Source organism: Lissotriton helveticus, chromosome 1_1, assembly GCF_964261635.1.
Source record: "Lissotriton helveticus chromosome 1_1, aLisHel1.1, whole genome shotgun sequence".
In the NCBI taxonomy this organism is placed as follows: domain Eukaryota; kingdom Metazoa; phylum Chordata; class Amphibia; order Caudata; family Salamandridae; genus Lissotriton; species Lissotriton helveticus.
Window position 1 is genome coordinate 960,143,693 of NC_136057.1, and position 14,654 is coordinate 960,158,346.

Genomic DNA, 14,654 nt, shown 5'->3' on the forward strand with positions numbered 1-14,654 from the left:
CTTGCACCCATGAAGATTACCGGTAAATAACCCGGGCAGGGTCGTATTCTAGCGTGCTTGTGATGGTTTAAAAAGCCCCTTCTTCCAAGCTTCAACGCCGCCACCTCTTGTGATTCCAGACGAACAACTTCATCCCAATGCGCCTTAGCTACTTTATCTACAAAACTCGGCAGCGCCTAGCAACGGGGCGAAATGCCGGCGCTGAGGCTGAGAGCGCTGTGAGGGTCGGCGCTTTTGTGCGCGCTCGGGGACACAACTGTGCCGACAGAGGCCAGCTGCGCTGGCTGGTTGTGCGTTTCCTTGAGAGTGGAAGCGAGACCGCCGCTGCCTCTCAGACCCACTGAACTTTGCTCGTAGGCTGGCCCTCTCAGGAGCAGGGAGGGGGCGGGGGAGCGCCCTGGCTCCCTGGCAGTGGCTGCGTGTTTCTCAGACTAGGAGCCGGTCTGCAGAAGGGAGGGAGCTCAGTGTACCGGCTCAAGGACAAGGTCTCCTTCCACCCACCTGCCATTCCAGCGGATCCCGCTCTCAGGCACCACCAGCCCTGTACATCACCTACTGAGCAAGGACTCACCAAAACACACCCCTCTGTTAGACCAGCCGCGGTTAGCGCGTCTCTCAAGCACCGGCTCTGCACAACGAGCAAGGAGGGGAAGGAACGCGACAAACCCACTCGAGGCGTGCATCTTCCAGACCTGCCGCACTGAAGGGGCCAACTCCTCACACATCACCTCGTTTAATTACTTGCAGAACCCCCCACACATCTGGACCTGTGTACACATGTGCGTGTGCTGAGCTTGCTGCGCGCACTCATCCCATTTGTAACGCAGGTGTCCCGGAATAAGGACTCATCTTCGAGGTCTGCAGCTTTCAAGCGCCGGCTCCACAGCACTCCACGTGCGGCACTAGAATTTAACCAACTCCCAGAATAAGGATATTTCTACCACCCGCAAAGCTCAGGAATTTCTGGAAATGATTCATCTTAACTGCCCAGCATCAGGTGTGTATACTGATTAATCAGTCGAGCTGTCTGCAAACCGGAGCAGGCTGCTTCGTAAATCTCTTATGCACAAAGGGTCGCCTGCAACACCTGAGAACAAGGGTTCACCAACCACGGTCACTGCAGGGAAGGACTACCGCCACGAGCAACAAGGCTGCATGCCACACACAGGAGCACGGGTGCCTGTGGAACGCCCAGCCCTGTAACTTCATACAAAGGGTTCGTCTACCTCGCCAGCTGCAGGCAAGGAGTCGATAGCGGTCCATCGTCCTCCCTGTTGCATGGAGCCGAGCCTGAACTGTTCACCTTCAGCAGGTCAAGGGTCATCATCTTTTCATCCACCCCAGTCTGTTACCAGTGACGCAGAGGTGCACTACCACAGGGACTGATTTATACAGTGTATATCTTCCAGGGACTCACCACCCCTCCAGCACAAGCCCTGATCTCCCCAAACTGGTGCCAGTACTGGCCTTCTCGGCACCCCACGGACTGATGTACACATTCCTTCCATTTTCCAAGGACCACTTTCCTGCCTAGCACACGCCCTGCCCTCCCAGAGCTCAGCCCCAGATACCCTGGGAGCACATGCTCTCCAGTGCAAGAGAGCTCTTCCCATTGGACCTTCCTTACTGACCTAGCGAGGTCCTGAGGCGAGAGAGGACTCTGCAGCAGTGTATATTACATAGACACAGAGAGGAATGGCCGCCATCGCCCTTTTTTGTCTCTTTCTTCACCTGCCCCTCCTTTCTGGGAGTCAGGAACCCGAGGCCCTACTGGAGGACCTGGATCAGCCAGTGCTGAGGCAAGATCATGTAAGTTTCTCTTGACCCCATTACTTAAAGCGTCACTAGTCTTGCTGTCGTTATGTACTGCTGTAGGCAGAGCAATCCTTAAATAAGGTGCAAAGCCAGATGAAAGAATTGAGGAAAAGAGTTGAACCGGCGGTGCACACAGTGTTCGCATGTGTTTCATGCTGCAGAGCTCTTTTCTAATTCGCCATCTCACATGGTGTAGAGTAACAGCGACACTAGCGTGAGCCGTCGAAGTCAGGCTCCTGTGCATTATCTTACTCTCTGTTTAGATCGAAGCCTAACACACAGCACAGATGCCTGGTTAACTAATGACATATTGGGGACATTCTGAAAGCGTCTATTGCTTACTATTAGATTTGTGGTTTGTAACTCACATTTGCTTGCTTTCTATATGCCAACATTATTTGCTTTAGGATGTCCAGCTTGAGTTCTTATTTACTATATTCTTCCTCCAGTACTGGCTTTCTGAAAACAGACATTTAAATCTGTTTTTTTATCACGTACATTTGTTGTGGCATCAAGGGCAGAGCTAAAAGGCCAGGCTCTGTCTTCCAGGGAGCTTGGTGTTTACTTTTCTTGCTCTGGCTGCTTGCTACATGATTTTTTTTTAGCACACAGCAAAATGTAAATGTCTCTAAAATAACTGTGCAGATATTTCAGAATATATCAGATTTAGGACAGCACAAATGAATCACATTTTTGGGTAATTCTGAAGTGTGGTGGAAACAAATATTTTAATGGGATCATCGTTTGTGCACTATATATTGTCATCAGTAAATTTGCCTATCTGTGTAAATGTAATGGTCATTTCAATTGAAGATGTGTTGTCTGTAATGGCAGTATGCTACCACAACATGCATTCTCCACTTTACACTGCTAGTTTCTATTCTGCACCACCTACAGCACTGCTCTCTACTCTGCACCACTCCACTTTGCGCCTCTGTACTCTACACCACTCTACTCTATGCCAATGCACTTTACCACACTACTCTCCTATACTCCACTGCATTCTTCACCACTGCACTCTACACGGTACCACTCCACTCTATGCCACTCTACTATGCAACACTGGACTCTATGCCACTGCACTCTTTGTCAATACACTCATCTCTGTACCATTCTACTGTACACCAGTGCACTTTATGCCAATCCACTCTACGTCACTCTAATGTATCCTGCACCACTACACTCTATGCCACTCTACTCTATGCCACTATACTCTACCATGCACCCCTCCACTCTGCTCTAAAGCAATCTACTCTGCAACACAGCACTTTACTCTACACCACTGTACTCTATGCCACTGCAATCTACCCTAAGTACTGCACTCTACGCCAATACTCTCTACATCACTTTACTCAAAACCAATGCACTTTACGTCACTGCACTCTATGCAAATCTACTCTGCACCACTGCACTTTATGCCACGATACTCTTCTCTGCAAAACTCTATGCCATGCACTCAAAGCCAACTGCACTCTACTTCGTTGTTCTCTAGGCCACTCTACTCTGCAACACTCCACTCTGTGCCACTGCATTCCACGCCAATACACTGTACGCCACTAAACCATACACCACCGCACTCTACGACAGTCTGCTCTGCAACACTGCATTCTCTGCCACTGAACTAAATGCCACAATGCTCTATGGCACTGCAATCTACGGCACTGAACTCTGCTCTGTCCCACTGTACTCTACGCCACTCTACTCCAATGCACTCTATGCTACTATGCTCTACACCACTCTGCATCATTCCAATCTATGCCACTACACTCTACCCTGCACCAATCCACTCTATGCCACTTCACTCTATGGCACATTACTCTGCACAACTGCACTCTATATTGCTGCACTCTATGGCACTACACTCTACCATGCACCACTCCACTCTGCAACAATCTACTCTGCACAACAGCACTTTACTCTGCACCACTCTACTTTACACCACTGCACTGTACCCTAAACATTGCACTCTATGCCAATGCTCTCTACACCACTTTACTCAAAACCAATGCACTTTACGTAACTGCCCTCTATGCAAATCTTCTCGGCACCACTGCACTTTATGCCACTATACTCTTCTCTGCAACTCTCTACGCCATGCACTCTAAGCAGACTGCACTCTACTTCGCTGTTCTCTAGGCCACTCTACTCTGCAACACTCCACTCTGTGTCACTGCATTCCACACCAATACACTATATGCCACTAAACCATGCACCACTGCACTCTACGACAGTCTGCTCTGCAACACTGCATTCTCTGCCACTGAACTCAATGCCACAACACTCTATGGCACTGCAATCTACGGCACTGAACTCTACTCTGCCCCACTGTACTCTACGCCACTCTACTCCAATGCACTCTATATTACTATGCTCTACACCACTCTGCATCATTCCACTCTATGCCACTGCACTCTACCCTGCACCACTCCACTCTATGCCACGTCACTCTATGCCACTCTACTCTGCACCACAACACTCTATGCTGCTGCACTCTACCCCACTATTCTCTGCCATGCACCACTCCACTTTGCTCTAAAGCAATACACTCTGGGCCACAGCACTTTACTATGCACCACTCTACTCTGCACCACTGCACTTTACACTAAGTACTGCACTCTATGCTAATGAACTCTACACCACTTCTCAAAACCAATGCACTTTACGTCAGTGCACTCTATGCAAATCTGCTCTGCACCACTGCACTTTATGCCACTATACTCTTCTCTGCAACACTCTACGTCATGCACTCTACTCTGTTGTTCTCTATTCCACTCTACTCTGCAACACTGTACTCTGTGCCACTCTATTCCTTTTCAATATACTCTACGCCACTCAACCATACACCACTGCACTCTACCGCAGTCTGCTCTGCAACACTGCATTTTAAGCCTCTGTACTCTATGCCTCAGTACTCTATGCCATTGCACTCTGCGTCACTGAACTCTACTGTGCTCTAAGTCACTCTACTCCACTCTGCACCACTCCACCCTGTGCTGTTGAATTCTGTGCCACTGCAATCCATTCTACACCACTTTACTATACACCACAGCACTCTATGCCACTCTATGTCACTGCACTCTATGCCAATGCATTCTACACCACTTTACTCGAAACTAATGCACTCTCTTCCACTGCCCTCTACCACAATCTACTCTGCACCACTGTACTTTATGCCATATCACTCTAGGCTACTCGACAACACTCCACTCTATGACACTACCCTCTATGACACTCTACTACATTAAACTCGATTACAATCTATGCCACTCCACTCTACAACACTGTACTCCACTCTATACCACTATTATTCTATGCAACTCTGTCTATGCCACTCCATACCACTTTGCTCTACTGTATTCTACAACACACCTCTTCACTCTGATCCACTCCACTCTAAGCCACTCTACTCTATGCCACTTGACTATACAGCACTCTGTGCCATTCTATGCCATCCCACTCTCCTACACTACTACCCTCAATGCCACTCCACTCTATGACAATATACTACACTCTACACTACTCTACTCTACAACACTGCTGCACTCTACGCCACTCCACTCTGTTCTACACCACCCAATTACACTGTATGCCACTCCACTCTACGGCACTCTACTCCACACTGACACCCTACTCCACCCTATGCCACTCAGCTCTACCCCACGCTATGAACCTTCTACTCTATGACATTCTACTCTCTCCATGAAAGTCCAAAGCACTGTACACCACTTCACTCTGTGCCACTCCATGTGACTTAACTGCTCTCCACTCTACGATACTCCACTCTACGGCACTTTACTCCACTTTGACACCCTACTCCACTCAACCCCTCTCTCCTTTACCCCACTAACTTGTAGCCATGCTGAACAGCAGCCACGTTGGTGTATAATATGGCTAAAACATATTGGCAAAGCCAATAGCCCTTGCATAGGCAAGACCATTTTCCAAAGCTTGTATATAACTACGCTGCTAATTCCTAAACACAGGCTTTGCTAGCAGTAAAAGGCAACCACCTTTTAATGTGACCCTAACGTGCTCCCGGCAAACTTCTGCATGTCGAGGCGCATCAGGGCGCACGCGCCTGGCTTGTATAAAGCCAGATCTCCCATCCAAGACCACTGAGCGGGCCAATAGTGAATCAAGGCATGAACCAGTAGACATGTTTAAGCTGAGGGAAGACTCCACATGTCTAATCCCTGCTTCCCCTTCCCAGTGCAGTAGAGTTTCGATCAAATAAATACTGCAGGACCTGCCATTAGTGTCATGGTTGTTTTTGTTATTGACAAGCACTCACATTCGTTGTTGACCAGACAGCAGCCACGGCCGGTAGTGGGAGTACTGGCCGGGCGATGACTTGGGGAGGGGGAGGGGCAGGGTGGGGGGTAGTAATGTATGGATTACGGACTTTAACAGGTAAGTAAACATAAAAATAAATAAAACGAATTTCGTTGCTTGCACTGCATCACCAAATGCGATGCAGTGCAAGCAACAAAACTCGTTTTATTTATTTTTATGTTTACTTACCTGTTAAAGTCCGTAATCCATACATTACTACCCCCCACCCTGCCTCTCCCCCTCCCCACGTCACCGCCCGGCCGGTACTACCACTACCGGCCGCGGCTGCCAGACAGCTGCTAAAATACTGCAGTAGGTCAATGTCCTTAGTGTAGAAATCTGTGGGCAAATGTGGGTTACAAGTAGGAACTTTAATGGGGCTACTTTAAGCTTTCATCTCTCGGGGCTCGTGGGGTGGGGATACATATTGCACTGAGCACCATTAAGTTTCATAAAGTTACTAAGACCAAAACACTGTCCAAAAACAGGCAGTAAAATAACTTGCTATCATTGACGTAACAGGAGTTTATAGATAGTTGGCAAGACCCCAACACCATCCATGGCTTTTGGCAAGAAACTCTGGACTCCCCACAAACCAGTGCTAGATGTGGAAATGTAAGAGGGGAGGGGCTCTCTGTGTCAGAGTGCCTATTTGCTGTCTAGAAGTGCTGGTCATTTATAAGTGCAGCACCCTGCTGAGAAGGGCATGTACTCTCCCTTTCAAGCTAAAGAAGTGCTTGTACTCAGTACCTGACAGTACCGGCCCATTTAAAGCACTGTCACAAACCCTTCTGCTTTAGCTCCGCTGACTTCATGTGCAGCTAAGGGTGGTGTTTAAAGTTCCAGCCTCCTCCTCCATAAATGTGTACAAAGGACAGCATTGTCTATCTCCACTTACAGGCAGGTGTGTCCCCCAAGCAAGTGCCTTGACCTCTTCACCAAAAACCTCCTCTATGCCCTTAGTGCACTTTGCACTTCCCAAGACGGCACACATTGATGTGGCTCCTTGCACTCCTCACACAACCGGAGTCAGATGGAGACTCAGCAAAAAATAGTGGCCCACATATACAAATCTAGTCAGTTTTGAACTTGTAAAGACACATTGTATAGGTTTTGTACAGGGTATGAGAGACTACATGCATTTGTGATTGTTGCAGGTAATGGTTGTGGTGGTATCAGGGAAATAACCGTAAAACCCAGCCCACCAGTCCATGAAACAGGCCCAAGAACAGTAAAAGACAGGTCCACATACTGACCTGTTACATCAGCCCTTCTGGCACGCCAGATTGCCCTATACACCAGTCTGACCCTGCACAACACTACTTTTCTGCACACTATTACCCCCTTACAGTCATTATCACTGATTTCACATGGTACAACCAAAAAGATTGAGGCACATATGACTATGCCTGGGTGGAATTTCACTTACACCAGAGTAATCAGAGTAATTTCAGTAATTCTGCATTAGTCTTTAATGCAGAAATACTGATAAAAACGCAATTACACCCACTTGCATAGTTAAGAGTAATTTGACTGCCGATACTCAAGCGCTGCCAATTTGAACTCCTCACACCTGCCTACAAGGCCTTGTACAACATAGGTCAAACTTACCTCAACCAACGCCCCTGCTTTCACCATCCCACCATCCCACCAGACTCCTACGCTCTGACTCACTCTCTCCCGCACACAGCCCTCGCATATGCAAAAACAGAAAAGGAGGCAGGCGCAGCTGGCACAGGTAACAGCGGTGGGGTGGCGGGGCGGGTGGGGGGGAAGTGGACAGACGATGGGATAGGGAAAGTAAAAAAAAAAATCATTAAATCACGTACCTTGCGCTCGCCGCATGGAGCACAAGGTAAGTGTTTTTTGTTGTTGTTTTTTTTACTTTCCTTGTCTCATTGTCTGTTCATTTACCTTGCCACCCGCCCCACCCCACCTCTGTTACCAGTGACAGACGCACCTGAGAGGAGGCCTAACCTTCTTCTACCTTGTACCGAAAATTTGGAACAAACTCCCTCTACACATTAAGGCCTCCTCACTTTTGGAAATGCCGCCATAAGCTGAAGGCCTGGCTCTTCAACTAACAAATGGCAGCTGAACTACACACCTGCTCCAACACCTATATTCCCTTCGTGTGATAAGTAGTGCTTTAGAAATCCAAATAACATAACATACCATTTGAGGGGGGGGGGGGGGGAAATTCTACTTCAAGAACAATTTTAGCGAGCACGCTCACTATTCGTGTTCTGTTGAATTTAACATTATTTCTTAGCGCAAAATGCGTCCTCACTTTCATTTAGAACATGCCGTGCATTTTGAGCTAAGAAAATATTGCTAAATGCAGTATACTCTTCCTGCATATTTCTGCATAGCCTTGTAGAATTTTGGGGTAAATCTGTGTGATTACCCTACATGAGTTATGCCCACCCCTACATATGACACCTTTGCAAAATTAGTCAGAAAAAAGAAAATAAGCATTTTTGACTCATAATTGTTTTCCACTCAATAGGGAAACACCTCTCGCCAGATACAAGATAGGAAAGACATCCGAGAGTAGGGGATTCGTGCCAATTAAACTTTTTGGTCAAGTTGGACATGCATTCTTTTTCTCTCGCTATATATTATTTTCCTCATCAAAGTACTTTGAACATAAGTAATGGAGACCAGGAAGACTGACAGAAAGAACTTATAACAATTATATAATTAGAGCATTGGAATTCTCTCAGCATCCAGCCTACTCCCCATCTCTTCCTACTCCAATATCTCTGTTGCAAAACAGGGCTCCAGGGAGAAACGTACCCTCAAAAGTACACTGAGTGGATGACTATGCTTAGGTGTCCTATGTTATAAAGTGTGACTTACAACATGATAGCCTTCACACTGAGATTGCAACACCGCGCAACGTGGGGAGGGCCGATGCACTTGTGAGGTAGTTATGCTATATCAGACAGGAAGTCCCATCTTCCAACATGGCGGTGCTCATGCATGAAGTGTAAACCTCTGTCAAGTGCTATTCCCGCACCTCTCCACCGCTCCCTCTGAACCCTGTGAACCTTAAACACAGTAGAGAGTGCCCAGTGGGTCTTACTCAAAGGCATGTATTGAGTTGGGAGAATAGAGGGGCAGGTTGAGCAGAGGTGTCTTTTAGGACCAAAATCTTAAGCTCTCTTGATTTTTCTTTAACTAAATTAATGATTGAGCATCTTCTATCGAATCCAGTGACCGCAGATCTTTTGACCTACAAATTATATAGTTTCAGTCCCTTCGGTTTTTAATTCAGTGAATGTGTTTTCACCAGATGTGGGTGCCAAACACTATGCCTGTCATGATTTCTTATGTTCCATCTTTCCATTCTAATTCTTGTGCTGCTGGGGCCCACTAACTGAAAGTGGAATTAAGTTTGCCAAACATACAAAATCACAGCGACAGATGGTTGAATCTCGTCACGCAATGCACATTAGCTTTTATAAATATTTTTTGTGCTTCTCGAGCTTGAAGCAGATGGACAGCATATCATATTCGTTGATTTTTCCTGCCCGTGTATTTCTTGATCCTCATTGGCTCTCTGCAGTGTGATGTGCTGTCATAACAACACTCTCTGACATCCGCGGCCCATCCATAACTTCACCCACACTCATTCCAGTCCGCCATGTTATGACAGTTCCTCCACGAGCCTGAAGTACGGGCTCCCGGAGATGCTGGTTTACATGACGGCTGAGGGCCAGTCAGCCATGGGACCAGCACCTGGCTTCCATTAGTCGGCCCAAGAGTGACATCTCTTTCCGGGAGTGCTGCAGGGTGCGAGTGAAAGAGCAGCGATGAGATGCTGCCGGTGCATCACGCTAGATGGGGTCTATTGTGTGCAGCAAGAGTATGTGGCACACACTGGCCAATGTGTCACGCTGATTACAGAAATCATTTCCACCTGCCGGAACAGTGCTCATTTTATCCGCTGTGGACGAATGGAAGCCTAAGACAAGATGTGAATCCAGCACGCATGGAAGTCTAAGACAACATGTGAACTCAGCATGCATGGAAGCCCAAGACAACATGTGAACCCAGCATGCATGGAAGCCTAAGACAATATGTGAACCCAGCACACATGGAAGCCTAAGACAACATGTGAACCCAGCAGGTATGGAAATCTAAGACAACATGTGAACTCAGCATGCATGGAAGCCCAAGACAACATGTGAACCCAGCATGCATGGAAGCCTAAGACAACATGTGAACCCAGCATGCATGGAAGCCTAAGACAATATGTGAACCCAGCACACATGGAAGCCTAAGACAACATGCGAATCCAGCACGCATGGAAGTCTAAGACAACATGTGAACTCAGCACGCATGGAAGCCTAAGACAACATGTGATGAACCCAGCAGGCATGGAAGCCTAAGACAACATGTGAACCCAGCAGGCATGGAAGTCTAAGGCAACATTTGAACCCAGCACGCATGGAAGTCTAAGGCAACATTTGAACCCAGCATGCATGGAAGCCTAAGACAACATGTGAACCCAGCATGCATGGAAGCCCTAGACAACATGTGAACCCAGCACGTATGGAAGTCTAAGACAACATGTGAACCCAGCACGCATGGAAGCCTAAGACAACATATGAACCCAGCATGCATGGAAGTCTAAGACAACATGCGAACCCAGCACGCATGGAAGCCTAAGACAACATTTGAACCCAGCATGCATGGAAGTCTAAGACAACATGTGAACCCAGCACGCGCAAAATTCTCTCCAACAAACCAGTTGACCAATTTTCGTGCTAATGGTGTTCTCCTCTACTACTATTTTTTGCTACTGCTACTACTAATTCTATTTCTACCTTTACTCTGTTTTTGCGATACCGCTTTCCCAGTACCACTCTTCGTACTACTCTTAGGGCTACAACTATTACAACTATACCCATGTTACACCTCTAACCTGCGATTACAAGAATGCCTGTACTGCTACTACGACTATGACTACAACTAACATTAATACTATTATTACCTTTATCTTGATTTTACTGTTTTTGAGGCTGACTCACAAAGTAATGTAGATTAATGCACAGGACAGATTTTTCCTCGCCCACCAAGCCCCTAGGCATATTACAGGGAAAACGTGCATACTTCTGACACCTTAAAATTATGCTTGCGGATTGTACACAGTATAGACAACCCAAAGGCATACGCTTGTGCACTGACACATTTTCCCCTTTTGGAAAAAAAAATTCAAAGCACATAAATCTCTTCTCCAAGATCCCTCAAACTATAGCTATGTGGATGACCTTTACCTTATAGGGACTAAAGTCTCTTAACATCTGTGCAGCTAATCCAGTCTCTTCCATTTTGTTTGCCGAAGAGGTTCCTCTGTTTTTCCTTTCTTGTCACTGTTTAAGCCACCCCTCATCCCAAGTACAGCTGCACCCACAAACCTCGGGTATATTTCTCCTTTCTCCTTTGGTGTGATCGAAGTATGACTTCACACTTAAATGGCCTCCCCACCCAATAGCCTCTGGATGTGGTAAAGGGAGCGCTAGCTCCAATCGGCTCCTTTCCAGGGTTTTGGCTGTTGCCAGTAGTGTGTAGGTTTTGGTGCGGTAGGGGTTTGCCCGGGCTTTAACATGTTTGCCTCCTTTACTGTATCAATTTCATGACCCCTTTCCTGCATTACTTGCAGTGTGGTCATGCTCATATAAATAAATCTCTCCAGTTATCTTATCTTATCTTATCTTATCTTATCTTATCTTATCTTATCTTATCTTCCCTTATCTGATCTTATCTTATCTTATCTCATATTATCTTATCTTATTTTGTCTTGTCGAATTTTATCTTGCTTTCATCATATATTGCAGAATGTTATATGCCGTATTATGCTTGGTGATGTTGTTACATTATTTGATGTTATGCTATTTTAATTTACGTTATTTTACCTTAATCTAATGCAACAACAGTGGATTGACAGTCCTTCTGAGCATGGCAGTGTAGAGGGCATGCTCGCTGTTCGAAAACATGTTCACACACTGCACACCTGAGAGTGTTCAGGAGGGGACAAGAAGTCTATTTGAAGGCTCTACTGCATAGAATTTTCCATTTTGCTGCTTGTGGGAGAGTAGAATGGTTGACAGTGACAGCAAAAAAAATCTTCTGCGTACCCTAATTTTCCATCCAAATCCAGACCCATTCCCCTCCTTACTGAGATATGTAAAATCTTTTAGAAGCTGATAAACAGGTAGTTGTGGGGTTATCTGGTGACCAACACATTTTTAATTCCAGTCAATCTGTTTTTTATCCAAAACACAGTACTGATATGGTGTTACTTGAAGTGACTGAGTAAATTAAACTTTCCCTTGACCAGGGTTGGAAAACTGTGCTGATTCTACTAGATCTCTCTGCGGCATTCAATATTGTGTCACGTGTGTTCCTCCTGCAACGCCCTAAGCTTCTTGGAGTTGGTCGGCCAGCTTTTGATTGGATGAAATCATTCTTGGCAATTCATGGTCAATCTGTTTGGATGGCCCCATTTTCTTTGGGGTCTGAGCCCCACTCGATTGGAGTGCTTCTAGGCTCACCCCTTAATCCAAATCTTTTAAATATTTCTTTGGCCCCATTAGTGGTTTTGGTGTAATATTTTGGCATTAAGGTGGTGTCTTAAGCTGATGACACCTTGCTTGTCCTCTCTTCTAAGAGGGGGCTGATGTAGGGTGTTGCCCTGTCAAGTACTACCTTTCATAGTTTTTTGAATGGTTTTGTGCCAGTCACCTTATGTGCAATATGGAGACTACTGTGATTCTTTTGTTTGGATCCTTTCATCAGGATTGGTGGCATGACAAGGCCCTGCCCTTGCTATCACCCTCAATGGTGGTAAAACATCTAGGGGGATGTTTGATAACCTCCTATCCTTCCAACCTTAGGTGTTCGCAATGGTGGAAACATGCTTTGGACTGCTTCGTACCCTAAAGAAATTCTCTTTTCTTCTTCCTTTGTCTTCTAGGACGACAGTGCTCCATGAACTTGTTACATCTAGGCTGGACTATGCTAATGTTCTATATTTAAGCCTTCCTCATTATCTTTTTTTTGTGGTAAATAATTTTTATTAAAGATAAATGACACAGGAATACAAATATAATATTCCGTTCAGATGAAGAAATAAGTATGCATTTATACTTTAATAAAATCTGTAAATAAGAAAATTAAAAACATAAGATTAATACATTTGTAAAACACTTGTTTAGACACTCCTACAAATTGATTGATAAATAACACATAATAAAAACAGTACTGATTTTTGTATTGGTATATTGAGAACCTGTGAAAATATGAGAGGGCATATAATATAAGAAGAAAAAGATTTTTATAAGAAAAAAGAGGGAAAGATAAGAGAAAGGAGATAGAGAGAGATATGAGAAGAAAAAGATAAAAAAAAAAGGAAAGGAAAGAAAGGGAAAGAAAGAGACACTATCGGATATAGAAAGAGAAGTTAAGTAGAAGGTGACGTTGATGATAGATAAGATGTAAATGGTAGCCATAATAGATCAGATCTAATTTGTAAATGACTTGAAGCATGAGGCACCGAACCAATTCTTTGTTCATCACATATTAAATTTCACAAGAGTAAAAAGGATAACTTAGATTTGTTTTCCAACATGTTAATATAACCTTAAAGCTACAGCAATAATTAGATCAAATAGAATTGATTTAGAGGTAGTTTGATCAAAATCAGGCGACATAGTACCTAAAAATACACTGTGTATGTTAAATTGAATACTATAAGAAAAAATCAATATACATTTTGACCAAACTGCTTCCCAAAAAGCATAAACTTTAGGACAATAGTAGAGTAAATACATTAAAGAACCTTCAGCATTAAAACATGACCATCAGGAGGATGAGACTAACTGGGTAAACTTATGTAAATGTAGGGGAGTGATAACAACTCTATTGTAAATAAAATATAAGGATTGTGTGATATTCGCAGCTTTGGATGTCTTGAAGAGTTTTTGCCAAAACTTGTCCCATTGGGAAACAGACATTGTTTGGGATAAGTCCTGTTTCCATTCTAGCTCAATATTTGATTTAGTCCGTGTGCATTTAGTTGTAGATAAAGTTTTATATATAAATGAGGCACTGGGAATAGTATCAGAAGAAACTTGGTACAAGGGTGTATCAGGTATGAATGAAGTTGGAATTAACTGAGAAGTAAAATTCTGTAAGTAGCTTTGGAGTGTTGGAGCTAGAATGTTATATTGCTGAATGTATGAATCAGGTAAGTTAAAGGTCTTTTGCAATTGATGAAAAGGTAAAATCATATTATTGATAATCATATCATTGCAATAAAAAATACCCTTTTCTTTCCAATGTTTGTAGTAAAATGATTTGTGACGAAATTTGATGTGTTTATTATACCATAATGAGGAGGTGAGGAAAAATTGATATTTATCAAAATTCTTAAAGAAAAGTGCATGTAGAAGATATTGGGAATATTTCAAAATTGGATATTTGGAAATAAAAGTACA

General features: G+C 44.7%; 1 protein-coding gene across 1 annotated transcript in view; it reads left to right on the forward strand.

The window, feature by feature from the left end:
• Positions 1-282: 282 nt before the first annotated feature.
• Positions 283-14,654, forward strand: part of ITIH5 (inter-alpha-trypsin inhibitor heavy chain 5) — a 295,211-nt gene continuing 280,839 nt past the window's right edge. Inside the window, exon 1 of the mRNA XM_078677098.1 lies at positions 283-1,809. Within this exon, the coding sequence (XP_078533224.1) occupies positions 1,696-1,809 (114 nt within the window). The 5' untranslated portion in view covers positions 283-1,695. The remainder of the gene's footprint in view (positions 1,810-14,654) is intronic.